General features: G+C 37.1%; 2 protein-coding genes across 10 annotated transcripts in view; both read left to right on the top strand.

Moving 5' to 3' along the window:
* The window catches only part of NBEAL1 (neurobeachin like 1), a 165,340-nt gene extending 156,285 nt beyond the window's left edge, over window positions 1–9,055 (top strand). For 6 of the 7 annotated variants that reach the window (XM_053658892.1, XM_053658853.1, XM_053658824.1 and 3 more), the window contains one exon: window positions 1,469–6,147. In XM_053658892.1, the coding sequence (XP_053514867.1) occupies window positions 1,469–1,570 (102 nt within the window). In that variant the 3' untranslated portion in view covers window positions 1,571–6,147. Of the gene's footprint in view, window positions 1–1,468; window positions 6,148–6,460 lie in introns of those variants that run through there. The other variant, XM_053658795.1, reaches the window with a different exon arrangement.
* Window positions 9,056–12,576: 3,521 nt separating this feature from the next.
* Window positions 12,577–26,590, top strand: part of LOC119064359 (cytochrome P450 20A1) — a 76,653-nt gene continuing 62,639 nt past the window's right edge. Inside the window, exon 1 of one of the 3 annotated variants that reach the window (XM_037166012.2) lies at window positions 12,577–12,909. In XM_037166012.2, the coding sequence (XP_037021907.2) occupies window positions 12,874–12,909 (36 nt within the window). In that variant the 5' untranslated portion in view covers window positions 12,577–12,873. Of the gene's footprint in view, window positions 12,910–19,718; window positions 19,911–26,590 lie in introns of those variants that run through there. The other 2 variants (XM_037166013.2, XM_037166011.2) reach the window with 2 other exon arrangements.

The raw sequence follows: 26,590 nt of genomic DNA, 5'->3' as shown, positions 1-26,590 counted from the left end.
TTAGACTGGACTCTTCGAGTATGCTTCACTTTCTGTGGTGTATCCAAGTGCCTTTTAAAAAAAATTGTCAGTTTTTGATTTTACTGGTTTTAAAAATGAAATGACCTTATTTTAAGAGTTGATTGGGGGAAAGGTGCCTAACCAACTTCATTTTATAGGCCTAAATCAGTGTTATGTAATATTTACCAAGTAAGTTTTTGTTTTTGTTGAAATATTTATATAGTCTACAACACAAAGAATAATATGACTTGTGTGTAGATGTTGAATAAAAGTATTTTTATCTTTTTATATTTTTGTATGTATCCGTTGAATTATGGATCTACTTTAGTAAATAATCAAATTTAATAATTTGAATCTTGCTATATGATACTGTAGAAATTAAATAGATCATTATGAAAAATACTTTTTTAAGATCTAGTTTTATCTAAAAGGTCAAAATCTTGATTAATGTGTATTTTTAATACATGCATCAGTTTTATATATTATACTGTCAGTATGACATGCATGTTTATAAATCAGGTGGTAAAGTAGTAATAGATGAATGGAAATACATTTCTGGGAATACAATGGGACAAAATTGCAAAATAAGTTTGCCATAGTGTCTTTGCATTAGGCTTGTCTTTTATCACTCCAGTAAACATACCTAAGAAAACTAGCCATGTAAAAAGGATGGCAGACAAAATACCATTTAAAAGTAGATTGCATTTGGGAAAGTAATTACAACAAATCATATCGTTAGATTGAGAAATGTTTTCATCTAAGGCTATACCGTCCTAAACGCGCCCAATCTCATATGATCTCAGAAACTTGGATGGGAGAAGTGTTTTCCATGTGGGTTCCCCCCCCACTGAGAAGTGTGAGGATTTTTAGAGGGAAGTTATTCATTGATGCAGTTAATAATATTTATTTGCTGAGAAGTGGGCTAGTTGGTACAAATCTAATGGTAGACAAAATGTTATTCTTACCATCAAAAAATTTATGCCATTCTTGTTTTCTAAATTACTTTTTATTGTTATTTTTTGAAATTTTTATATCAAATTTTATATCAAATTTTATATCAAATTTATTTTCATCAAATTATGTTACTTCTTATCCTTATGATTGGCATTAATAGAACTTCATACAAGAGGAGAAAAATCCCCAACTTTTGTATCTCCTTAGCTAGATAAAATATAATTTGAAGAGATCATTTGAATGAAGTGAAAAAATTTTTTAATACATGAAGTAAGGGAGTCTGGTAATTTTGCCATAACTGGGACGGTTTACACACTGGCATTAGACTATTCTCAACTGAATGACATTCAATGTAGAGAATTTTTCTTTTCTTATTATTAACGAAGAATCATTAAAATGATTCTGCTACCCAAACTTACATTTTCTGCATTCTACTAAATTAATGTCATCTTATCAAGTTCATTTATTCTTTCTTTTTTTCCTTAATAACATCTCTCTGGTTTATTTTAAACAGATGCGTTCCGGTCAACTTTCTCGAAAATTTTGGGGATCTAGCAAGCGGCTCAGCCAGATTTCCTCTGGAGAAACTGAATATAATACTCAGGATCCCAAGTGATTGTTATTTCTGTCTTCTGTCCTGGGTAACTGAAACTTGATTTACTGTTTTGTCACTTTAACCACATGTCTCAAGAATCTGAAATCTTTCAGGGCTTTTTTTCCTGAAAAGCATTGAGGGATTACCAGAGTTTGGTGTGATGTGTATATAAAAAAGTAGATTATATTATTACTCACTTTAAAAATTTCCCATTAACATAAGTGAATTCAGTCTTCTTAACTAATGCTCGGTCTGCACTAAGAATTGAGAAAATATATTTAATTAGATTTAGCGATCCATTTCTAATGATCATTAGATCCATTTTTAAAAATGAACTTCTAAAAGTGACAAAGTTAGATTTGATATGCTTATTATTCTAAACAACAATATTTGCCAGGTATTTAAGGTATACCTAAAAAAAGAACAGATAATAAGACATTTGGGAGACATGGCTCTTAATATGTTGTTCTTTAGTTAATCTTTTTTTTATTTATTGACCACTATATGTTTTAAAAAATCAGTTTACTTGTAAAACTCCTGATTGGAGATAATATTTAAAGGTATCTGTTGCATATTTGGATTTTCAAAACTCAGTATAAAATTCCAGGTTTTCACAATAAGTTGAAAATAAGACGGTTAAAACTGTACATTGGCTCATTCCAGTACTCCTTGCACATTACTAGTGGAAATGTATTGAAATGTATTCTTATTCTTAAATAATAAATGTTGAGTAAGAATAAGAGAAACTAGAGATACAAAATGCTGATTGTGATTTTGACAGTTGGGTCCTTTCTGTAGCATTTGCAGCACAATTTTTATTTCCAAAGTGCAAAATTTCTTGACTTTTTCTTTATTAAGCAAATACTCTGTTTTCCCTCGGTAATGAGAAGACTTAGGAGTGATACCCAAATGTATCACATTTTTCAGTAGGACTTCCATGTGAAAGGTGAATGAATAGAAAAGACATGTGTGACTTATACTAGCCATCTAGATATACTAATTTTTAAAGCCACATTTTTAATGTTATATAAAACTTTGAGGATTACAATTAATTTTATTGTACATAGCTAGATGTTACATTGTGTTTTATTACTCAAGATTTTATAGTAAAAGTTAGATACATATATTTTGGAATTCAGAAAGAGTGTTAAACCTAGTGATTTTATAAGGTCATTTTTTGAGTTTGGTCAAGAGAGTGTTCACAACACGTGTTCTTAATTTGAGATTATATGTTTTTTGTGGTTTGTATGAATCTCCTGAAATTGTGTGAAGATTTTGTTAATTGCATTTTTTAAAGGAATGAATGGTTGCACAGCTTTCTTAAAGGGGTCTTTGATCAGGAAAAATGAGTGTTTTCCACATTAACAGCTTCTTAAAATAATATTCTTTTTCATTCCACAAATCATAGATTCCTCATGTCCAATTATCATCTCAATTGAACCTTGGAAAAATTTTTCCTTGGCAAATCTTCTCTCCTGTTGCCCACATTATCTACTGCCTTTTTCTTTATGACCCTGTAAGTAAAAAATTGTAAGTAGTGAAGGATTTCATATAGGGAAGTTTTTTTCAATAGATTTGATTTGAGTCTGGACTAATAAAAGGTTATAAGCTAAAAGAATTTTCTTCCAAATTACTTTAAATCCTTTTATTCAGTAAAAAATCAGCCATGTTTTAGGTAAATAACATTAAAATAAATTGGTATAGCAACTGTAAAATAGAACATATGTAAATGTGAGGGTTTCCTTTTTGAGAACTTAAGAAATTTGTGGTGAAAATGTCTCAAAACAAGTCAATAGGGATAATTATGATTTATTGAGATTGATTGCTTCTTTTTATTTCATTCTATTTTAACTTTTTATCTAGTTTTTAGGAGGTTTTAAGTTGGCAGAATAACAATATTTTTGATATTTTAAATGTAGACTTGTAAAAAAGCTTTCTAAATCAAAACTTCACAAAGTTTTCTTTTATTTATTTTTCCAGATATTTTGGTACAAGGATGCCTTCTTTATTTTTAAGGTCACTTAATATGGTTTTGGAAATTATTTTGGAGGCTTAAAAGTTACAAAAAGTTTAACTTAGATTACCAAGGGAAAATTCCTACATGTGGGGTGCTTTGCTTTGCTGCTTTTTAGATGGAGGAACTGAAGAAGTAGTTTTCATGTTGTAGCACAGGCAGGCAGCTTTGTTCACAGTAAAATAGATGCCCTACACTAACAGTAGATGGGCAGAGAAGTGGAATTATACCTTGCATTACTCTCTCTAAGAAGTGAAAACCCAAAATATAGAATTTTAAGGAAAATCTTTGAGAATACTGGCAACATTCTAGATAAACAGATCTTAAAGTTTATTTATTAAATAAGCAAATATTTTGAGACTATTAGCTGAATCATATATTTCTCTTCAAACAGTTTAGCCCACTGAATTAAAAATCACTAGATAAAATCACTGGAAGAATATACTTTGGGAGATTCTGGTGTATTGAGATGGTATCCATAGAAATTATTTCTGTATTGTGTATAGATATTAACAATATTTAGAATAGAATAACAGGTGGATATTTCAGTTAATGAATATAACAATTTGCCTGTTATAAAGTCTTTGCAGAACTTCTCATTTGCTTTTGTTTCCTGACACTGGTGATGATGGAAATAAAAAGCTCAGCTTCCTGTTGAAGAAGAGAGATTTATAATAAGATGATTTTACTTTTAGAAAGTGAGGTCAAGTATGAAAACCTGTAAGAGCTGTCCTCACTTAGAGAATAAAGAAGCCTTGCAAGCCTTTTTTCAACTTTCCCCAGTCAGTATTCTGTCCTGTTCTTAATTAAAATTGGGGAACAGAAGATAAAATAGATCCTGGCATGAAAATTAGGAAAGTACATGAAAATGAAGTTTAGATGGATGGTTTAAAATATTTTAAGTTTGTAAAGCTCATGCCAGCTATGAATATTTCTATTTTCTTTAGGTCAGATTCCTTTTTTAGGATACATGCTTTTCTAGGAGAGAAAATGCCAAGCATTCATTTGTCATTAGCAAGGAATATCAGTAAGGCTTTTTTTCTGTGTAAGTAATACAAAATTATTCTTAAGAACTGTTGTTGAAAATCAGCTTTATGCTTCTGAAGGAATAAGTGTGCCTTCATACTTAATTAGAATTTAGACTTGAAAGTTGAATCTTAACCTAAGACTTTTTATGTTTTGAATAGGAATAGGCAAAGAAAAATTTTAACTTGAATAACAGATTTTTATATAATGATAGACTGACTCACGGTCTTTGCCTTTAAGTATATTTTATATTATTATTGAAGAAATCACTAATGGAAATATTTTAATTGACTTTAAAGAGGTTAGCTCCTTTTATATATTTATATTTTAAAAATGAGTAGCATTGTTTTATTACCTTTCCAAGGAAAAGATGCAAGTACATGGACAATATTATATAAATATTAAATAATATATTATGTAACAGCTTGGGGGTGAAGGTTCGTCTCTTCAAATATACCATTAAACTTCCATAAATAAGTTCTTAAACCTACCTTTAGGATATGGTTTTTCAGACATATAAGACAGGAAATATATTCTTTCTTTTCTAAATCTGATCTGTTTTCCTTTATCAGCCAGACACATAGCTTGCCCTAATTACTGTTTGTCATCAACTGAACTGTTCTCTTCCAGTAAGTGACCAGTCTCTCAACAAATATTAATTCTCGGTATTTTTTTGCCTAATTCATTTATCATATATACTCAACATTTGATTTGTTTTGCACTTGACCACATGTGTAACATTGTTCTGGAGAGTTTTCCTTCATCAGAGTCCTGATGATACTCTGATGACATTAGGCAATAGCAGCAAATTGTTAGCAGTCATCATTTCAATGTGATTAAAATGTGGGCTACAACCTTTCTACTTTAATTTGAATCCAGCATTTTCTAGGCCAGTTTTTCTTAATTGAGATTGCAGATCAGACTTATTAAAGTTCTTTGAATATGCAGAGGTCGGGGCAGTACTCTGGACTTTCTGAATGGCTTTACTAGATGTTGATATAAAATAAATTATGCCTCAGGATTAGTACATTAAATCTTAAACTGTTTTATGCTATAGAAATTCATTCATTTTTATAAATCAGACTTAATATCCACAGGTTTATTTAAAAATAGTTTTAATCATTATCTTTGGAGATATTTTATATAAAATTTTCTTTAAATGAGTTCTTTGTGTTTCATGGTATAGAAACATCTAAATTTCCTTTTCAGTTGCATTATCATCATAAACCCTCTTCAGACCTTTCATATTTGAAACTTGTAACTAATATTTGCCCTCAAGTATATGTTTGCTTTTTAATCCTAGTGATTGTCAGTGAGTATTTGCATGTTGAATTTGGTAACATTTAAAAGTATTAGTAAAAAGCACAAGTAACAAAATGCTAGATTTAAAAAATAAAATTAGAGCTCTATAATCTTGAAGCTCTCTAATCAATAGAATTTCCATATAAAAAGCATTGGATAAAGCCCTTCCTTCCACTTCTGATGACTTTGGTAAGTAGGGCTCCTCTGTGGAAATAATCTTCAATTTTTTACATGCAGAGTCCTAGTATTACAAAAATAAAGCATTAACATTTAAGATATTTAGGCCTGTGTTGGAAATGATTTCATTTTCTACATTAATAATATCAGGCCATACTTAATTATAGGATTTAAGTTATTTTTTTCAATATAAGAATCTTGTGTAAAAGTGGCTGTGTTATCAAATACTTTTCTGGCCCATTGCACTGAATCTTCAGACACATCTTCTGGCATCATCTCAGTGACATTTGTCATATGTGGGTGATTTCTAAATACAGTACAGGACTCTGATTTATGAAGCTAATAGCTTTAGTGAAAAAAGACAAGACATAATTGTATTTCCTTTGTCCTAGTGCCTGTCATTTTGTGAACTGAACTTCAAGGGAGAGAACAAGTAGAAAGTCACTAATTCAAGATGTTGCAAATATTATCGTAATAATAACAATCACAACAACACGGTTTGGTCACTGAAAGAACTGACCATTCATTTTCCCCAGTTGACTGTTAATGGGGTTTTGTGTGTATGTTCACTTATAATATAGCTGTCTCATTATTTTAACTTATAACTATATTTAAGTATACAAAGTGATTAGCTATTTGTAATACTGTTTCAATGTCATGTTATAATTTGAGAGTAGGAAAACAAGTTAGGATTTAGGTAAGATTGGATAAAATGATATTTTATTAATTAAAATGTAACTTTTTAAAAGTCTTAATCTAATTGACCTATTAAAATTTTATTTGGAGATAACATAGTTCAGTTTAATATGTATTAAATTTAGAGGTTCTATAGTAGCCAGTGTATTGTCTAATTAATGTTAAAATGCTATTTTGATGTTTTTTCTCTTGGAAACATTTTCTCATATTCTATAAGCCATGTGTTTTAAGATTTACTGGGCTCAACCTACAAATTCAACAGGTACTTCTTTTGCACTTTGAAGGGAAAAAAAACTTGATGATAGATATTATTTTGTTCTTCAGAACACTAAAATTATATAACAAACACTGTAGAAACTTGTTTTGGTGAGGAAATGTCAGTTGTCAGACTTAACTGAAAAGAATCTCAACCTCTTAGTTTGTTGTACAGGGATTAAAGAGGATAACTTTGTTTATTCCTTTGGGATTTTGATTCCTTTTCTTGGGTAACTTTTACATTGTTTAATTATAATACTTTCTATACTTCTCCCAAAATTATGGTATATTACAGTAGATCTTACTGTTAAAAATTCTTTATATTTTAGATTGTTTTTCCTTTTATCATTTTTTTACTGCTTTCTGTGATTCCTAAATACCATAACCAAGTTTTTTTGTGGCTAGTGTTAGTTTTATAGTTAGCTTTATATAACAAAAATTATTAGAAAACCATTTGGCTGTTCTGTTCTCTTGAGAAACTCCTAACAGGTATGGCTTTTCTTTCCCCAACTGTTTGCTTGTAAAGACTTGGAGGAAAAATTTAAAAGTAATCAAGAGCTAGCCAGACAGTGATTTTTCTGTCAGATGCATTGTTGTAGACATGCATCATTAAGACAGAAGAATATCATATAAATGCTTAGTCTTTTATGTCAGCTTTTTGGGGATGTGACAGTGACTTGAATATATATCTGTACACACACACACACATGCACATAATCATTTCAGAGGAGGAGAGCTGAAAATTTGGAATTACATGTTAAAAAACTTGCAAATTGTGCTGCTACTTAAATATTTAATTGAAGAAGTTATATAGTTATAAACATTCTTTCTCATTTTTCCTACTGGAATGGACCATGGAAAAGAATATTAAGCCTTATTTATATCTAATTATTGACGGTGCAAACTGTGACTCAGTGAATATTTGTATGCCAAAAAAGGTTTTGAAGTTGAGAAAGGTTTAAACTATAAACATGTGTAAATAATTTTGATTAATATTCTCACTATAATGAAGTTACTGTTAATTTGGTGCAATACATTCTTCCCTTCTTCACCCTTTTGCAATGAAATCTATAAGATGTATGTTTTGTTTTGTTACACTGAGTGCTGTTTTAAAATTTTTCAATGTGTGTATATGAGCTAATGTTTTATTTGTTTCTGTATAGCATGATTGAAGATAATAATAGAAAATTTTGCACTTTTTTAGTCCTTTCAAAATTTGTATTTTCAAGTTTTTGAGAATGTACATTTTGTACATAATAAATTAGCTTTGTACATGAAAATGGGTTTCGATCAAATTAAAAAATGATGTTTCTTTCTTCAGTTGATTTTTAAATTCTCCATTCATAGAGTCTGATTACATCTTGACCTTGACTAAGTTAAGGAATTGAATACAGTATTTGTTAATTAGCAAATTGATCACTGCTTCTTTCTGTTAATGAGCAGAATTTCTTCTGTAGTCCTGGGTGTCTATATGTTAATTGACCAATTTTCATGATACAGAATGGCAGCTTTAAGCCTTTTGTTTTAAAAGCCACCTCAGAAACATGGTTGTATTCTTCCCTCCCTTCCCCACCCCCTGCCCCGGGAAATGTTAATAAGCCACAAGTCTCCATTTGTGGTTAGACAACACTACTTAGGTTAGTATTTTATTTTGCTTTTACTTTCTTTCGTAATTAAAAATTGTATTCATCAACTTTTGGCAGTCTAAGTGTTGACCTAACCCTTCTGTTTTTGTTAAGGTAATTGAACTTAGCCCATAATAAGACAGAACCCAAGTTCTGTTTCAGGTTCTTGCTAGTACTTTTGTCTCTAGAGCCACAGTAATAGGACAATAGAAAGGAACATTAACTTATTTTTAACCTAGCACTGTTCGACACTTTAATTGAAGACGCTTTGCTAGAATTGGAAACTCACTGCATTAATTCAGCTGGTGAAATTGCCTGGTCACAGGACAGTACAAGCCAGGTCAGTTACAGGCTCAGTTAAGACAGCCTTGCCTTTGTCATATGAAATACATCCGTAACACCATACTAAGCATCAAATAAATGTGTACGTTTTACACAGAAAACTGGAGCTTGTATGTTTCACTATATATCATTCAGTTAATGATTAAATGATTTTTAAAAACTTATGACATTTTTAATGATTTTTAACTTTTTCTACTATTGAATTTTTATGATTTTGAGTCTATTCAATTCATATAAAACTCCTTACATACTGTTGGTGCATTTTCTAAAGTTGTATCCATTCAAAAGTAATTCAGTCGTAATTTTGCAGAGATTGGAAGAATTAGGGGAAGGCTACTGAGAAATAGTGGATTTCCTTTATCTATTAGTTAGGCAGCAGCTAGGAATGAGTGGCCTGAGAGGAAATAAAGAAGGGTACCCACCCAGTGCAGTCTAATAAAAGACTTAGAGCAGGAGGCTAGAAACAAAAGGGAGTGATGTGTCACCTGCTGACCCAGGAGTCCTGAGCCTCGGCCTGATAAGATTGCCAGGTGTTCCAAACATCACAAAATTATGATAGTGCAGGAGGAGGGGAGCCCTTGAAATTCTGTGCGTATCATCTCCACTAGCGGGGAAAGAAAGCCTTTGTAATTGTCCCAAGGTCTGGAAGGGAGAGGACGAGGGGGAACCTAGAAACTGGCTATATAGTGCAGAAACTGGCCATATACTGGCTAAGTATATAACCCTGAATCCCAATAGTTGGTGCACTCAGATTAGGTAGGTGCTCACTTGTAGCCAGGGGCTCAAGTGTGTAGATAACAAACTTACTAACAGCTTTATTTCCTCTATATGTGAGGCATTCAGACTAGTCGGGTGCCTGCCTGTAGTTTTATGCTCGAGTATGTTTCGTAAATAAACTTGCTGTCTCATTTCCACTCTACATGTTTGTCTCTCATCTGAATTCTTCTCTTACAAGCAAGGCAAGAACCGAAGAGGGAGAGTCCCCTTACTCAGGTCTCAGTAACACATGCTCTAGTGATCTAAAATTCTTTTTGAAAGTGGGTGCCTGCTTATATTATTCAACTTTAACTATAGCCCAAATCCTTTAACATATCATTATTTTCAGAAGAACAGTAGTGTGCCAGGTCCCTCACGTGCGGACGTGTGATGGTGCGATGATTAAAGAGAAGGTAGGTGAAGGTGGTTTTAATTCAGCTGAGAACAACAATACTTTTAGAATCCTTTTTAAGTATTTTTTTTAAGAAACATCACAGAGGCATTTACAGATTGGAAAACATATGCTAACTTGGCTTATGCGAGAGCTTAAACAGTGTCAAAGAGATTGGAAAGAAACATTGACATCCTAAAACAGTGCTCATCAAATTTTACATCTGAAAGGAAATATGCGGATCATTTGGAACTTTTGTTTGAGGTATAACACTTTGAGGAACTTTTGTTTGAGAAAATCTAAATTTATATTAAAAGTGAAAATTATTTTAATGCAAACAGTTGGGTTGTATGCAGATGCTGTGATTTTTCCACATTGATTAAATTAGTGGTTATATTAATAGTATTATTAATTAGAGCCATAGTGATGCAGAGAGATGTACGCAGGTACAGGCTTTCTCAGTATGTCACTTCCTTGATGAACTTGACATGGTTTAGGATCTAGCCCTATTAGTATCCTAAAGAGAAGCTTGAGCATGCAAATTAGTGCAAGTTCATGAGAGTGACACATATACACACACGTGCATGCATGCACAGTGTAAATGTACTAATTGATGGTACAGAACACAACCTTCATTTTATTTCTCACAGCTGTCTTATGTACTAACTACAATAGATCCCAGTATACTAAGGTCACTACTCCATTTTAAATGTATTGAAACAGGGGAAAATATCAATTTTGATCTATGGGCAACATTATTGGGCAAGACTTTAAGACGCTGTCATAATCTCTAATAGAATGTGATAGAGTGGAAAGGCCATGCACCCAGGGCCAAAGATCTGGCTTCAAGTTACGTTTGTACTATTACTAGCACAGTGACTTTGAATAATACACGTAAGCCACCTGGTTCCACTTCATCTATAACATAGCAAAGTTTATGATGGCTGAGGGATCAAATGAAATAATGGTAAAGTGCCGCAGTCCAGCCGCAGCAGGGTCCAGGGTTTGTTTCCTGAAAGGCGGGTAAGGTGACGGCGATGGATAACAGACGACAACACGCCTCAAAGGACAGTGAAGCTCTGTTCCATTTATTGCAAGTACAAACAGGTTTTTATATTTTCATTTTAGGTAGTGATTAACATTTGCAGCATAGCATGATCAGTTAAGCAGAAAAAATCAATACAAAGGTAACCAGGAAAAGTACGAAAGTTCCCATAGATTCAGTTATATTAAACAAAGATTGTTTTGACCAGGAGAGCCATAAATCAGACAATTAGAAGTAGCTGTATATATAGAGTTTGAATGTCTTAATGTTTATTAAAGTTTCTCAGAAATTGTCATGGGGCAAAAGGATACGCTAGATTAAGTAGAGGTAACAATGTGCGAAGCTTTAGAAAACCTTTGTTCACCCAAGACCCCAGGCGCCATAGGAGAATGACAAGGCCGTCTGAGAAAGCAAACAGCTGGATAGCCAGTAGGACTGGGACTAGCACCCCCGCTGATAGAACCAATTATCACATTCTGCTTCTGTATCCCGCTTTTGTCACGTAGACAGGAAGACCCCTAAGCTATATAACCCCCCAAGAATCCTTTGTTCGGGGCTCAGAATTTCGAGACTGACTCCTCTGGTCCCGTGCATGTTATTAATAGACCTTGTACTCCAGAATCCCTCGGTGTCTGGTTGCTTCGTTTTCCTATAACAGTAATAGGAAACTTATTATAAGGCCTTTGTGATGTCTAACTTAGCTATCTAGCCTTTTGTCTAAAATGTTTCTCTGTACTATAAACTCTGACTCCCTAGTAACTTTCTACGTGTTTAGTTTGTAATAACTAACCAGCTTCTGTTATTTCTTTGCCTGTCTAATTGATATATATTCCTATTCAAGGTAAAGGAGGGGCTATTACTTCATTATTACTCCCTGTATTACATTTTAGACATACAGGGACTTTGTTCTCTGGTCAAGAAATTATTTTGTACAACTTCATTGGAATTATGCTAATCAGTGAACCTGAAATACAAGTGTCTAACAATCCCACCACCTTTCGATCACCCAAACAAACATGTAAGGAGAGATAGACAGGAAATGCAGCCACAGTTGCCTCTGCCTTGCAGATGCATCTCAACAGTCCTGACCGTATCCCAGGGCTGTGGGTAGGGGTCTGTATAGTTTTTACTTGTCTTCTTGGAAGAACCTTTGTATCTGTGGGTGAGGAACAGTCGTGGGAAAGTCTTTCTAATCTGTTCTTCCATTCCCTCAACTGTTGACAGCACAACTTGTGCTTGCAACAACAACCTGGTTCTTTATTAACTGGCCTTTAATGATTTAAGAGATCTAACTTATTTTTCTTATTTCTGGTACACCATGGCAGTCCTGATTGCTTTAAGTTGCTCAAACCAGGGTAATTTATACAACTTGATAGGTTTTCCCTTATGGTTAACAATTATATCACCCTGGCTGTTGTACTCCCCTGTATAAGGGAGAGGAGAATCTGTGGGGATTTTTCCATCCTTTCAGGCAGTTCCGTGGGGAATAGTAATGTTTTCCTCTGAACTGTCCCTTCCTCCTGGGTGATTTTCACAGGAATAAGTAAGTACAGTACAATGCCTATATTCAGTAGCAAGAGTAAAATAATTAAAATAAAACAGCCAATTGTTAACCCATTTTGGATGCCACGTTCTCTTCTGGGGAGACGAATTCCTTGAACTCGAGTCCTCCATGCCCGGACCTTGTCAGACAACATGGTTGGAAGAGGACGTGGAAGTGAAGGATCAGAGGTGAGAAGTACAGCATCATTATAAACAATTTTCACTTTAATGAAGGTGGGACTATTGCCATGTCATTGGCTTGCTATGTATGTTTAAATACTCGGTAACAAGTATGGAGTTCCATCATAATGCACAGAAAGGTTACTAATAAATTGTAAATTAATTAAGCAAGGGGATATACAGTACATAATATGTTAAGCCACACAGATTTTAAAATAAAGGGACAGATCTTATTCGAGGAACTCAGTGCTTAGATCACCTTTCACAGACGTGAAATCTGTACTTCCCTGGCAAGGGGTAATCTTTTAATAAGAGAGGCAAAATAAATTTCTTTGAAGTGACTGCTTATACCTGAAATCTAATTACCTGTACTATAAAGGACAGTAGTTAACTGATGGATGGTATTGATTGTAACTTTAGATATTTTGCCTCGTCTCCCTTTAAGGTACACTGCATTTACAAGTGATCATATATGTTCCTGTTGCTGCTGTACATTGCCACAGATTTAGTGGCTAAAAACAACATAAATTTACTCTTAAAATTCTGGAGGTCAGAAATGTGAAATCAGTTTCAATGGGCTAAAGTCAAAGTGTCGTCAGGGGTGATTTCTTCTGGATGCTCTGTGAGGATAATCCATTTCTTTTTTCAGCTTCTAGTGGTGGTGTTTTTTGGCCTATGGCCACCCAACTCAGACCCTGTCACTTTAATCTCTGCTTCCACCATCCATTGCCTGCTCTGCCTCTGACTCTTCCTGTGTCCCTCTTACTCAGCCTAGTGATTATCGTGGGCCCACATGGATAATCCAGGTTTATCTTCCCATCTCAAGATCCTTAGCTTAACTACTACTTTGTAAAGTTTATTTTACCATGTAAGGTGTAACATTCACAAATTCCAGGGCTTAGGATATGTACATATTTGGGTGCCTTATTCAGCCTAACATAGCAGTGAATGTGAACAACCAATTATGTATACCAGTTATGCATTATTTTCTCTTTTGCTGCCTGAGCCTATTCTTATCTCAAATGATATAACTAGCTAGTATCACGTTACAATTAAGGCTCACAGATCTTACGCAGTAAAGTTGCATGGAGGTTTGAAATGGGAATATGTGTTTTAGGAAACATTCTGCTTTTAACTAGTAAGCCAGTAAGTTAACCAGCATGAAAAGGTGTTTGTTAAAGGAAAATATGAGTTCGGTCATTATCCAAAAAATTTAATGTTGTAGGGTATTTTAAAACATATTAAATATTTTACTTCTGCATCTTTGGAATTTTAAAGTTAAGTAAAAAATGATCAACTATAAGGAGCTATTACCACTTGATATTTGCCACAGTTGATTCTGTTTGCCCAGATCTTTGAAAAAAGACTGTTCTCCAAGGATAACAGATTGAATATAAAAGTACTGTATTTAGTTTTGCTTCATATTAAAATTCTATCAGAACAACAATGAAGACATAAACCTGCAAGGACAAAAGCATAAACCTACAAGAATATGGAAAATAGAAAAGATAAGCATATTGGAAGGTGGAAAATTAATGAGTGAATGGTGAAACAGATCCCAAATGGATGAACCTGGATTATTTACGGGGTGCCTAGATGATGGTAGTTATCTATATTTGAATTTCTCTTCATGTCTTCTGAAAAACTGTACATAAAAACAAGAATACAACCTGAGAAAAAAGTCCCATAACTTTAAGATATCTAGAAGACAGATAACACAAAAACTTCAAATTACTTAGGAATATAAAAAACAAATTCCAGCAGAGCTATCTCGTTTTTACAGTAAGCCTTTGTAGAGAGCAAGGAAAGTCCAGGAACATTGAGAAAGAGGAGTTGAGTAGATAAGATTGAACCAAAAAGAAAAAAGACTTCCAGAGAAAGCCTATCTTACATGCAAAAATATTGAAAAAGTTTGGGTGGATCAGAGTACTGTATATGGAGAATGGACTTGGTGTGTACCATTCATGTGGGAATCTCAGAAGGCATTGCTGCTTGGGAAGAGAGTAGAAGTGCAGTCACTTTGGAGACTGGGTGGTGAGGGAGAAAAGAAAAGTGGGGAAAATCTAGAATTTAAAATTCTGCCGGCAATAGAAATATTGAAAGACATATAATCCTACCCCTCACCCCTGCAAAACAAAATACAAAACTATATTCTGTTATCATGATCAAAGACACAAAAATCCTTAAGAGGATATTAACAAATCAATTCTCACCGTATGTAGAAAGGATAATGCACAATGAGCAAATGTGGTTCATCCTATAAGATTTTCAAGAATTTAAGATTGGGTTACTATTTAAAAATCAAGGCATGTAATTCACCATATTAACAGAAGAAAAGCCATATAGTCATCTTAATATATGCAGTCAGGTCAATTGACAAAGTCATCTGTTCAAGATACAAAGTTCTCAGCAAACATGATGTGAAAGGGAACTTACTTAATGTAATGAAGGGTATTTAAGAATAACCTGTAGCTAACATAATATTTAATGGTATAAGACTGAACTGTATCTTCCTAAGACAAGGAATATGGCAAGGATACTTACACTACTCCCGTTGTAGGTCCTAGCTAGTGCAATAAGGCAAAAACAAACATACGTATTGGAAAAGAAATGAGTGTCCTTTATCTACATACACATAACATGATGTGTATGTAGAATGTCCTACGATACCCACAAACACACATTACTGGAACTGAAAAATGAGCCTAGCATAGTCACAGGATTCAAGATCAGTATACAAAAAAAGTCATAGTTCTACTCTGGTCAGGTAGTTCGGTTGGTTAGAATATAATCCCAATACACCAAGGTCGTGGGTTCAGTCCCCAGTCAGGGTACACACTAGAATCAACCAATGACTGGAACAACAAATTGGTGTTTTCTCCTCTCCCCTCCCTTGCCTTCCCCTTCTCTCTCTAAAAATATATATTTTTTAAAAAAGTTATAGTCCTATGTACTAGTAAAATATTCAAAACAGGAGTAAATAAAATATTTGTAGGACATGCATGCTGAAAACTACAAAATATTGTTGAGAAAATTTGAAGAAAATCTAAAGATTTGAAGAAATTGAAAAGCTGATTCCAAACTTTGTATGGAAATGTAAAGGCTCTAGACTAACCAAAACAATTTGAAAAGAAAAACAGAGTTGGAAGGCTCAAACTCTCTGATTTTAAGACTTACTATACAGCTATAGTAATCCAGATACAAGGAGAGACATGTAGCTCTATGGAAGAAGGTAGAAGCCCTTTAGATCTATCCATACATACATAGTGAACTGATTGTCTACAAATGTGCCAACATAATTCAATGGGAAAAGAACAGTAGTTTTTTTCAACAAATGGTGCTAGAACTCATTATCCACATGGCAAAAAATGATGTCTCACCTTCACCTTGCGAACTGACTTGAAGTCATGTATAGACCTAAATGTAAAACCTACTACTCTAAAACCTACAAACTTCTGGAAGAAACCACAAGAATGCCTTTCACAATCTTATGTCACAGCTGAAGAATCTGAGTTCAGGAAAGTTGAATCTTGTATAATGGGCTGCAATCAAACCTGTCTGATCCTTGCCCTGGAGGGAGCTGTTTTTATATGAATAGGTAAGCAACTTTCCTTCTGTTCTAGAGAGAACCTATCTTTATCTTCCAAGGTTCTGTACAAAATCCTTTTAAAGGATGTCCAGAACAAAATGGCAATTAATACCTTACTTAGACTCAGTTTTCCACCACGGCCTGTCGATCGTCAGCTAGGTCTTGCTGGACCACGTCTTAAGGACAACAGAGCAGAGGCAAGTATGAGGAAGTAAGCCAGATTCCCAAGGTTTCAACCACTGTTACACCAGTGCTCTTTCCTTAGCTAACACGTTTGGTTTTGTGGGTGATCCTGTATGAGCAGATGGAGGAGGAGAAAAAAAGCTCACACTTGATTTACAAATGGGGTGGCTCAGTATGTGTGTAAAGCTAAGAATAGGAACTGAACTTCAGAAGCCTTATTTATGGGCAGTCTTCAAAGAAGGTGGCAAGGGAAAAACGATTTCAACGGGCAGATGTCTAGTGGTGCACCGTGTCATTCACCTAGGGTAAAAAGAGAAGAGGCCCAGGGTGAGAATATGTATGGAATTATGGGCACTGTTGAAAGGCCTGGCCAAACAGTCAGGGGGCATGAATGGAAAAAAACTAAGATTGGGGATGAAAAGGTCTGGGACAGAGGTATACAAATGAACAAACATATGGCAGTGGAAGTGTGGTAATCTTTTAGTTATATATTAACAGCCAACAGAGAATAGCCACCATGAAAGAGGCACTAAATAGTCAAGTGGAAAAATCAATCCAGTTTAGATCAGGTAGTCCTTGCACTGGCCACTCCAGGGCTGGAACAATGGACTACGTGGACGCAACAGCATGAACGCACTACTCACCAAAGCAGCTTGTAGCTACTCTCAACCCTAAATGTCCATCTTACCAGTGGCAAAAAGCAATACTTAGCATCAATATAGCATCCACAACAAGACCAATGGGCAACTTGCTGGAAAGTTCGCTATTTTGGGCCCCTTTTATTCTGGAAGGGCTAGAGGTTCGTTCTCATGAGAATAAACATGTATTTTCCGTAGGTTTGCCTTTCTGTCTATAGGGCCTCAGCCAGCACCATTATGTTAAGGGCTCTGGAGTATTTGATTCACGGGCAAGGTATCCCATGTAACATCACATCAGACCAAGTATCCACTTTATACCACATAGTGTTGGAGGAAGCCCATGACAATGGGATCCACTGATCATCTGACATGTATCATCCACAGGTGGCCATCCTGATAGAGCATTGGAATAGGTCAACGAAACATCAGGTCAGAGGCAATTACTCTGTAAGGATGGGGTTCCTATCCTTAAGGATTTACTATTCTCACTAAAAGCCTTTTACATGCTTTCATGGCTGCAATTAGAATAATACATAGATTTGGGAGTGAAAGCAGGAGCAGTACGTCTCTGACTTGCACTCCTAATGATCCACTGGGAGACTTTGTGCTTCCCATTTCCACAGTCTCTGGGCTCTTTGTGATTAGAAGTCCTAGTCCCGAAAGGGGCACAGATGACACAGCAAGAGTTCCAGCTCTTCAATTTTAAAAAACGGTTGATGATATAGTCAAGACATCACTATTGCATTTAAAGTCATTTTTATACATTTAAAAGATAATTTCAAAATGAATATTTACAATGAGACAATATTATTATAAGAAATTTAAACCCTTAAAATGAAGATAAAAATTTTAGATGTCAACACAAAAATGTGTGAAAATATATACCATAGATACAGTTTTTCAAAAATCCTTTTAGGAATCACTTTGGCAGAAGTTTGAAGAACACAAGAGGAGGATGTATAGTTTAAAACACTGTGCCTTTGCTCCACCTCTGTAATTTCTGTCTCTTTTTCACGGACCCTCAAAGTCCAGTCTCAGGTTTTTTAGGACTAGAAGGGTCAATTTAGGACTAAAAGGGAAGTGAATCCAGATATTCTGGAGGATTGGTGCCTGGGGCTAAGGTCACTGTTATGTTGCAACATTATACATTTAGAAATCTGATGTTTACTGTTTTGAAGACCTATTTAGAACATGTTTTCGTTAGGAAATGTCTTAAAAATTGCAAAGAAGAGGTTGAAAAATGAACTTTTGAAATACATTTGTATTCAGACAACTGGAGTTCAAAGAATTTCTGCAGAATTAAATCTCAGCAACGTTTTGTTCCATTTGCTATAAATGCCAAAAATATTGCCATTTTCAATGTCATGTTTAGTATATAGTCATAAAATATGTAAATTATGCCCTGGCTGGTGGGCCTTAGTGGACTGAGCACCGGCCTGCATACTGGGGGTCACCTGTTCCATTCCCAGTCAGGGCACATGCCTGCTTTGCAGGCAGGGCCCCTGGTTGGGAGCCTCTGAGAAGCAACTGGTGGATGTATCTCTCATACATTGATGTTTCTCACCTTCTCTTTCTCCATCCCCTCCGTCTCTAAAAATAAATACAATCTTTAAAAAAAAATAAGCAAATTATCATAGAAGCTCTGAAATGCAAGATGGAATGATTTATTTTGCTTAATTAAGCAAAAACTGCTCCCCCCACCCCTTTGGTCACTTTGTATTATTAAAGCTATAAAATCTATAAACACTTGTAGGGCCCTTTCACTAAATGGAACAGCAGTACATAGCAGGCTTTGCCTTCCATTATTTATGTCAAAACTTATGTGAAATAGAGGAAGAGGAATCCTAGCTTTGAATAACTGATCTAAAAATGCTAAAGTAGATAACACTTTTTTTGCAGGGCCGGTGTCGAACGAAATACTGTCACGAATGTGCACGTTTCCTACCACTTCAAATTCTTTTGCAAACGGGAAACCTCTAAAGGTGCTTTACTCTGACTTGCCCCCGTTCAGATTACCTTAGATACTGGCTTTCAGTGCGTTTTAACAGCTTTGTTAAAATACGGATGGCTGGGAGCCGCTCCCTCCCCATTGATTCAGCAGGTTCGGGATGGCACGGAGAATCTGCATTTCTAGCGAGTTACCCTGCAATGCTGCTGTTGCTGCCAGTCCCGAAACCGCACTGTAGGAATCATTGTTTTAGAGGCTTTAATCTTAAATCCACTGGAAAAAGTGTTGGTTGGGGTACAACTATGACAACTCCTAAAGTTTCTTAGAAGCCTGGCCTCCGATGTCCCCAGCAACTGGGTGGCCAAGCCATGGGCGTGCCCTGAAGCCTAGTCCCTGCCACCCCTCCGCAGTCTATTGCTCTTCCCGCCAGCCCGGTTGGCCTTGGCCACGCCCCCCGAGACCCATTTGCTCGCAGGTCCAGCGGAGCGCCGCGCCCAGCAGCTCATTCCTCAGGTCCCGCCAGGCCGAGGCACAGCCGTCCGAGCTGTGGATCCGAGAAGCGGCTCCCGAGCGGAGGACCATGTTGGATTTCGCGATCTTCGCCATTACCTTCTTGCTGGCGTTGGTGGCAGCTGTGCTCTACCTCTACCCGGTAACCACGGATTTGGCCCTCTGGGGGTCTGGCTGCTGTCTCAGGCCCCGTGTGGCCCTATCCACGTCTTTCTACCCGCAGCGGCCTCAGGGGGCGGGCCGAGGGGGCATGGCTCCAGGTCCTATCCCCGCCCAAGCTCAGGGACAGCGCTGGGAGGACTGGATGGGAGCAACCCGTGCTGGGACAGCGGCTCCTGGCTCAACTGCGCAGGCGCGGGCGTGGCCGGACCCAGGGGAGCCCGGGAAAAGCCCGCGTGGCCGAGGCGGGGCTGAGGGCCAGTACTCCGGTACTCAGGGCCAGTACTCCGGTACGGCCTCCCCAAGCGCTTTACTGGGCGGGTCTCAAGTACTTTGGGTGGCTGTTTGGCAGTAACTGCCAAACCCAAACTTCATTTTCCGGTGTGTCTGGGAGGAAACTCCTGGGTGCGCCACTCCTTGGTCCTTCCCGGAGGTTTCTCCCAGGAGTATGTGTGTCTGTGTGTGTGTGTCGCGCTCTCTTCACACCAGTCTTTTACATGTCATTACCTGAGACTAGGGAAATGTGTGATTTCTAGGTAGCTCACTTGAAGTTCATGAAGTTAAAATGAGACTAGTCAGTGCGGCTGTGTTTCTTTCCAACTGTTTTTCCTCAGCTGTGTGGGTTCAGAGGCAGAACATTGGATTTTATCAAAATTAGGTGTTTTGTTAGGTGGTTGTGATGAAAGGATAGAGGATAAAGGAGATAAGGGTGTATTCAAAGGAGTGGTTATACTGACTGGTTAGAGTGGGAAATGAGCATATGAGCGAGAGGGTTAAAAGTCCTTTGGAGTAAAAGTAGTTTTGCAAATCAAGATATTAAAAATAGTGAGAAGAGCCCTGGCAGGGAAGCTCAGTTGGTTCAAGTGTCATCCTGCTACGCTAAGGTCGTGCGTTTGATGTCCAGTCAGGGGACATACAAGAATCAGCCAGTAAATGCATAAATAAGTGGAACAACAAATAAATGTTTCTCTCTCTCTGAAGTCAATAAATTTTAAAAAATTAAATGTTAAGGAGAAAAGATAGATGCTGGGAGATTCAGATGCTTAAATTCTGGAGATGCTGAAGTTACTGGTGATGTTGAGATCTACTGTATGGCCATGGAATTAGTGACAGAAGTAGGATAGAGGTTTGCATGGCAGAGAGATGGTTCAGGAAAGAGGATAAACCTGTAGGAATGGGAATCTGGGGGATGAGGGCAGACTTGGGAATGGTAATCCTGGGCCTCGTGTAGTATCTAACGTGAGTAAGGGAAAAAAGCCACATTGCTGTTGTGTATGGTCTCAAGGCAGATGGTAGCAGTAAGGCATTATCAGGGAGGTTGAAGTTCTGCTGGGCCCAGCCAGGTGCATGCCAGATTTGAGATCTGTCTCATCGTCATAGCTGTTTGAGAGATGTGGCTGTAGTGAAGTGCAGGACAGCCTTTCACCTGGTGCTCCAGAGCTCATACTTCATTTCTGCTAATGAAGTGTGAAGGTTGGTGTAGAAGCCACCTTATCCAGAGTACCCAGCCTTCTGAGGCTCCCTCTCTGTGCCTGTTGATAAAACTGTGGAAGCCAGTATTAGGGTGGTGGGGAGCGATTGTGTTTATATTTGCACATTGTTAGAATTTATTCTTTTGCCTATCGGTAGTTTTTTCCAAATATTTCAACATTTCAGCATAAAACTATTCTGTGATATTGTCCAAATATTTAAAGACATCAGTTGTATGTTCTGTCCCGTGAAGATACCCTTTCTGGACCCCTTCATCATCTTTCCCCAGTCAGTACTGCTTGCCAGCTATCTCATTGGGCTGCATAGCTCTTGCTCTTTTATTATTGTTGTAGGTATTCTCTTCACCTGTATTGGATACCCTGTTTCCTAGATGCCACTTGATTCGCTGTCATGCTGTCTCTCTTTTTACTTCTTTTATTTGCTGTAGAACACCATTTTCCAATAGCTTCCTAAAAAAGTATGCATGGAGCCTTGGCTGGTGCAGCTCAGTGGATTGAATGCGGGCTGTGAACCAAAGGGTCACCAGTTTGATTCCCAGTCAGAACACATGCCTGGGTTGCAGGCCAGGTTCCCAGTGGGGGCCACGTGAGAGGCAACCACACATTGATGTTTCTCTAACTTTCTCCTTCCCTTCCCCTCTCTCTAAAAATAAATAAATAAAATCTTTTTTAAAAAGTATGCATGGAAAATACATTTTATGAGACCTTGATTGTTTGATAATCTTTTGTTCTAGCTTCATATTCCAATAATAATTAGGCTTGATATAAATTCTGGGTTTGAAATAATCTTCCTTTAGAATTATAGGGCCTCCCCCTCCCCAGACTGTTATCCTTGAATCTGGAATGGAGGTCTCCTTCCAGAAGGATGGTAATCACAGGAATGGAGAAGCACACCGAGGCTTGTGTCTAAGGTTTCTGTACGCCGACTTTGACCTTCTTTTAGTTCTTACCAAGGACGTGTACTGATTTGAGAGACAAAGAGAAACATCAGCTGCTTGCCTCCCACATGCACCGTAACTAGGGATCAAACCTGCAGCCCAGGTATGTGCCCGAGCCGGGATTGAGCCCATAACCTTTTGAGCAACCCAGGCCAGGGCCTGACTTTTTACTGATTGTTAAAGTCTGTGTCTTATCATGCTTTTCTGGTGAAAGAATGCGTTCAGGTTGCTTCTTGTAGGAATCCTCCTCTGCCCCCCAGATGTGACCTCAAACTATGTCAATTAATCACTGCTCCAACAGCTTAACACTTTTAAAAACAAGAGAAATCAAGAAATGTGTTTTCAGTCATTAATAATTTCAGCCTAGAAAATAAAAACAGGATGTTTTATGCCACTGACTTTATCTTTTTCACTTTATGGGATTTCTTCCATTCTTTCCCCCACTATTTATTGCATTAAACTGGAAAAATATTCATTATTGATGAGTCTGTAGAACTAAAGTGTGCATTGTAGGTTTCATTATTATCTGTTAAATGCAAGTTACATGTCCTATTCTAGATAGCATTTTTGTAGTAATTAGAAGAAACTGTAAAATTCTTCAGTAAAACCTAGATTTCTCTTTTGGCATACATACCCCAAAGGAGAACAAAATAAAAGTTATACAAAGCTTTTTATAGCACAATTTATAGTAATGAAAAATAACAAAAGAAAGAACATAACATGCTAGAACATAGTTTAGGCTTTAAATGTTCAAATAAATAAGATCTGTTTATTTTTTTAAAGATTTTCTTTATTTGTCTTTAGAGGGGAAGGGAAGGAGAGAGAAAGAGAAATACCAATGTGTGGTTGCTTCTCATGCGTCCCCTGCTGGGAACTGGCCTGCAACCCAGGCATGTGCACTGACTGGGAATCGAACCGTGGTTGTTTGGTCCGCAGACCCGCGCTCAATCCACTGAGCTACACTAGCCAGGAGAAGAGCCCTTTATTTATATAATGTTATATTAATCAGATACACTCTGATTAGTATTAGTCAATAATATTGACAAAATTCAGAATTGATTCCAGAATTGAATATTTTAGGTTATTTTTTCTATAACTGTTTAGTTTATTTAAAAATTATTTTGTTCAAAATTTTATTTATTTATTTTTAGAAAAAGAGGAAGGGAGAGAAAAAGAGAGAGAGAGAGAGAAACATAGATGTGAGAGAGAAACTTCAACTAGTTGCCTCCTGCACATGCCCCAACCACGGACCAGACTCATAGCCCAGGCATGTGCCCTGACTGGGAATCAGACCAGCTACTTTAGCTTCGCTGAATGACCCCCAACCAACTGAGCACACTGGTCAGGGCTAAAAATTATTTTATGAGAGTCTTATATAAAAGTTGTATGCACTTTGGTCAAGATAGTGGCATAGGTAAGCACGGCTCACCTCCTTGCACAATGACATAAACATGTAGAATGACTTATACTCAGAATGGTCAGAAATTGAGTTGAATGGAAGTCTGACAACTACAGAATTGAGGAAACCACATCCATCCAGGCTGGTAGGTGGGGTGCAGACTCTGAAAGGGCTAGTCCCACATCCACACGTGGTGGTTAAAAATTCAGGAGGCATGTCTCAGGAGTAAGGAGTCCCATTCCCACAACAAGCATCCCAGACCAAGTTTCCAGTGCCAAGAAGATAAGTCTCCATACTCCAGGCTTCAAAAACCAGTGGGGACTAAGTCAGCGGAAGAAACTTCTGCAGTCCGGAGCAGTTTCCCTTAAAGAACCCACAGGTGGACTTACTCAGACTCACTCTCTCTGAGCTCCAGCAGTAGGGTAGCAGCTTGAAAGCACCAGTGGCATACAGGAGGAACTGAAGTTTCTGGCATCAAGGAAGGAACCGGGGGACAGCTTTCTTACAGACAGAGAGTAGGCAGGTGCCTTTTTCTGAACCCTCCTCCCACAGAACCAGCAGGCAGGTGCAATATCTGAGACTCCATCAACCTGGCTAACAATGTATGCCTCACCCTGGAGATCCCTTGAGACTCTGTCCCACCCAACTTACAGGCCCACCCCGCCTGTTCACCATGACTTTTCCATGTGAATGGCTGGCCTTGGCTCAAGCTTCAAAACTTCCTAAATGCCCCCAAAAGCAAAGTGGCCCCAGGCCTGGCACTAGCAGCAGCCAGCCTAGATTCACAGCTTGGCTTTGCTTGGGAATCTCCAAGCCCAGAACAAGTAGCAGCCATCTCAGATTGCTTTATACCTCATAACAGAGTGGCCCCAGGCAGAACACAGGTGTGGGCTGATCTTGGCCTGCATCACCCAGGAAACCCCAGAACCTGTGCACACAGTGGACAGCTACAGACAACAGTGGAGCTCCACCACCCTGCCCCTGCACAGCTGAACCTCCATGGAGGGTGGAGGTTGGTAATTAGTGTTCGCAACCAGTCCTTGCAGCTGATTGGCCTGAGTAAGTCCCTCCCATTGACCTGCCAAAAGTAATCAAGGCTCAACTACAAGAGGAGAGTGTGCTCAGCCCACACAAAGGGTGCATCTTGAGTAGTGAGCTTGGGTGATGGGGAGGCTGTGCCACTGGACCCTACAGGACATCCACTAGATTAGGTCATGCTACCAGGACAGGTAGTCTAGAAACAAACACAGGGAGGCTGCCAAAATGAGGAGACAAAGAAACATGGCTCAAATGAAAGATGAGATCAAAACTCCAGAAAAAGAACTAAACAAAATGGAGATAAGCAATCTATCAGATACAGAGTTCAAAACACTGTGTATAAGGATGCTCAAGGAACTTAGTGAGGACCTCAACAGCATAAAAAAGATCCAGTCAGAAACGAAGATTATGCTAATTAAAATAACAGTTTATAAGGAAACAACAGTAAAGTAGATGAAGCTGAGGATCAAATCAATGATTTGGAAAATAAGCAAGCATATAGCAGCCAATCAGAACAAGAAGAAAAAAAGAATAAAAAAAATGAGGATAACGTAAGGAACCTCTAGGACAACTTTAAATATTCCAACATTTGCATTGTAGGGGTGCCAGAAGGAGAAGAGAAGGAGCAAGAAATATGAAATCTATTTGAAAAAATAATGAAAGAAAACTTCCCTAATTTGGTGAAGGAAACAGATGTGCAAATCCAGGAAGCAGGAGAGTCCCAAACAAGATGGACGCAAAGAGGCCCACTCCAAGACACAGCTAATTAAAATGCCAAAGGTTAAAGATAAAGAGAATATTAAAAGCAGCAAGAGAAAAATAGTTACCTAAAGAGGAGTTCCTATAAGACTGTCAGCTGATTTCTCAAAAGAAACGTTGCAGGCTAGAAGGGAAGAAACTTCTAGTAGGCTAGAAACTTCTTTGCAGGCTAGAAACTTCTTTGCAGGCTAGAAACTTCTTGCAGGCAAGAAATGTTCCAAGTCATGAAAAGCAGGGACCTATAGCCAAGATTGCTCTACCCAGCAAAGCTATCATTTAGAATTGAGCAGATAAAGAGCTTCCCAGATAAGAAAAAACTAAAGGAGTTCACCCCCAAACCATTATTGTATGAAATGTTAAAAGGACTTATTTTTAAAAAAGAACATCAAAACTATGAACAATGGCAATAAATACATATCTATAAAAAATTGAATCTGAAAAACAAACTAAGCAAACATGAACAGAGACAGAATCATGGATATGGAGATTATTTTGATGATTGCCAGTTGGGAGGTCGGTGTGGGGAGTGAGTGAAGAGGTGAGGGGATTTGGAAGTACAAACAGATAGTTACAGAATAGCCATGGGGATATAAAGTACAGCACAGGAAATGGAGTAGCCAAAGAACTTACACGCATGACCCATGGACATAAACAATGGTGAGGGGATTGCCCAAAAGAGTCAGGGGTGGTGGGTGGAGGTTGGCAAAGGAGGAAAAATTGAGATAACTGTAATAGCATAATCAATAAAATATAATTTAAAAAATAGCTAACAAAATAAGTTATATGCTTAATTGAAAATAATACTGACCTCAAACCATAAACCTGCTACAAACTTACAGAAATTCCCCAAACTTCTCCCCAGTTCATTTCTTAAAGTCTGTCATTTGAACACTTTGCTTTGAATCATTTTGCTATTTATTTCTGTACCAGACACCTCCATGATGTATGACCCTGACAATAATAACTATTAAAGCAAAAGGTGAATGTCATGTTGTATTTTGGTAACTTCTTTGACTAGAAAGAGGAGAACTATTTAGGA

Source organism: Artibeus jamaicensis, unplaced genomic scaffold (assembly GCF_021234435.1).
Source record: "Artibeus jamaicensis isolate MK-2021 breed Jamaican fruit bat unplaced genomic scaffold, CSHL_Jam_final contig_1015, whole genome shotgun sequence".
Classification (NCBI taxonomy): domain Eukaryota; kingdom Metazoa; phylum Chordata; class Mammalia; order Chiroptera; family Phyllostomidae; genus Artibeus; species Artibeus jamaicensis.
Note: the sequence above shows the minus strand (reverse complement) of the source record. Positions and strands in the feature narration are given on the sequence as shown.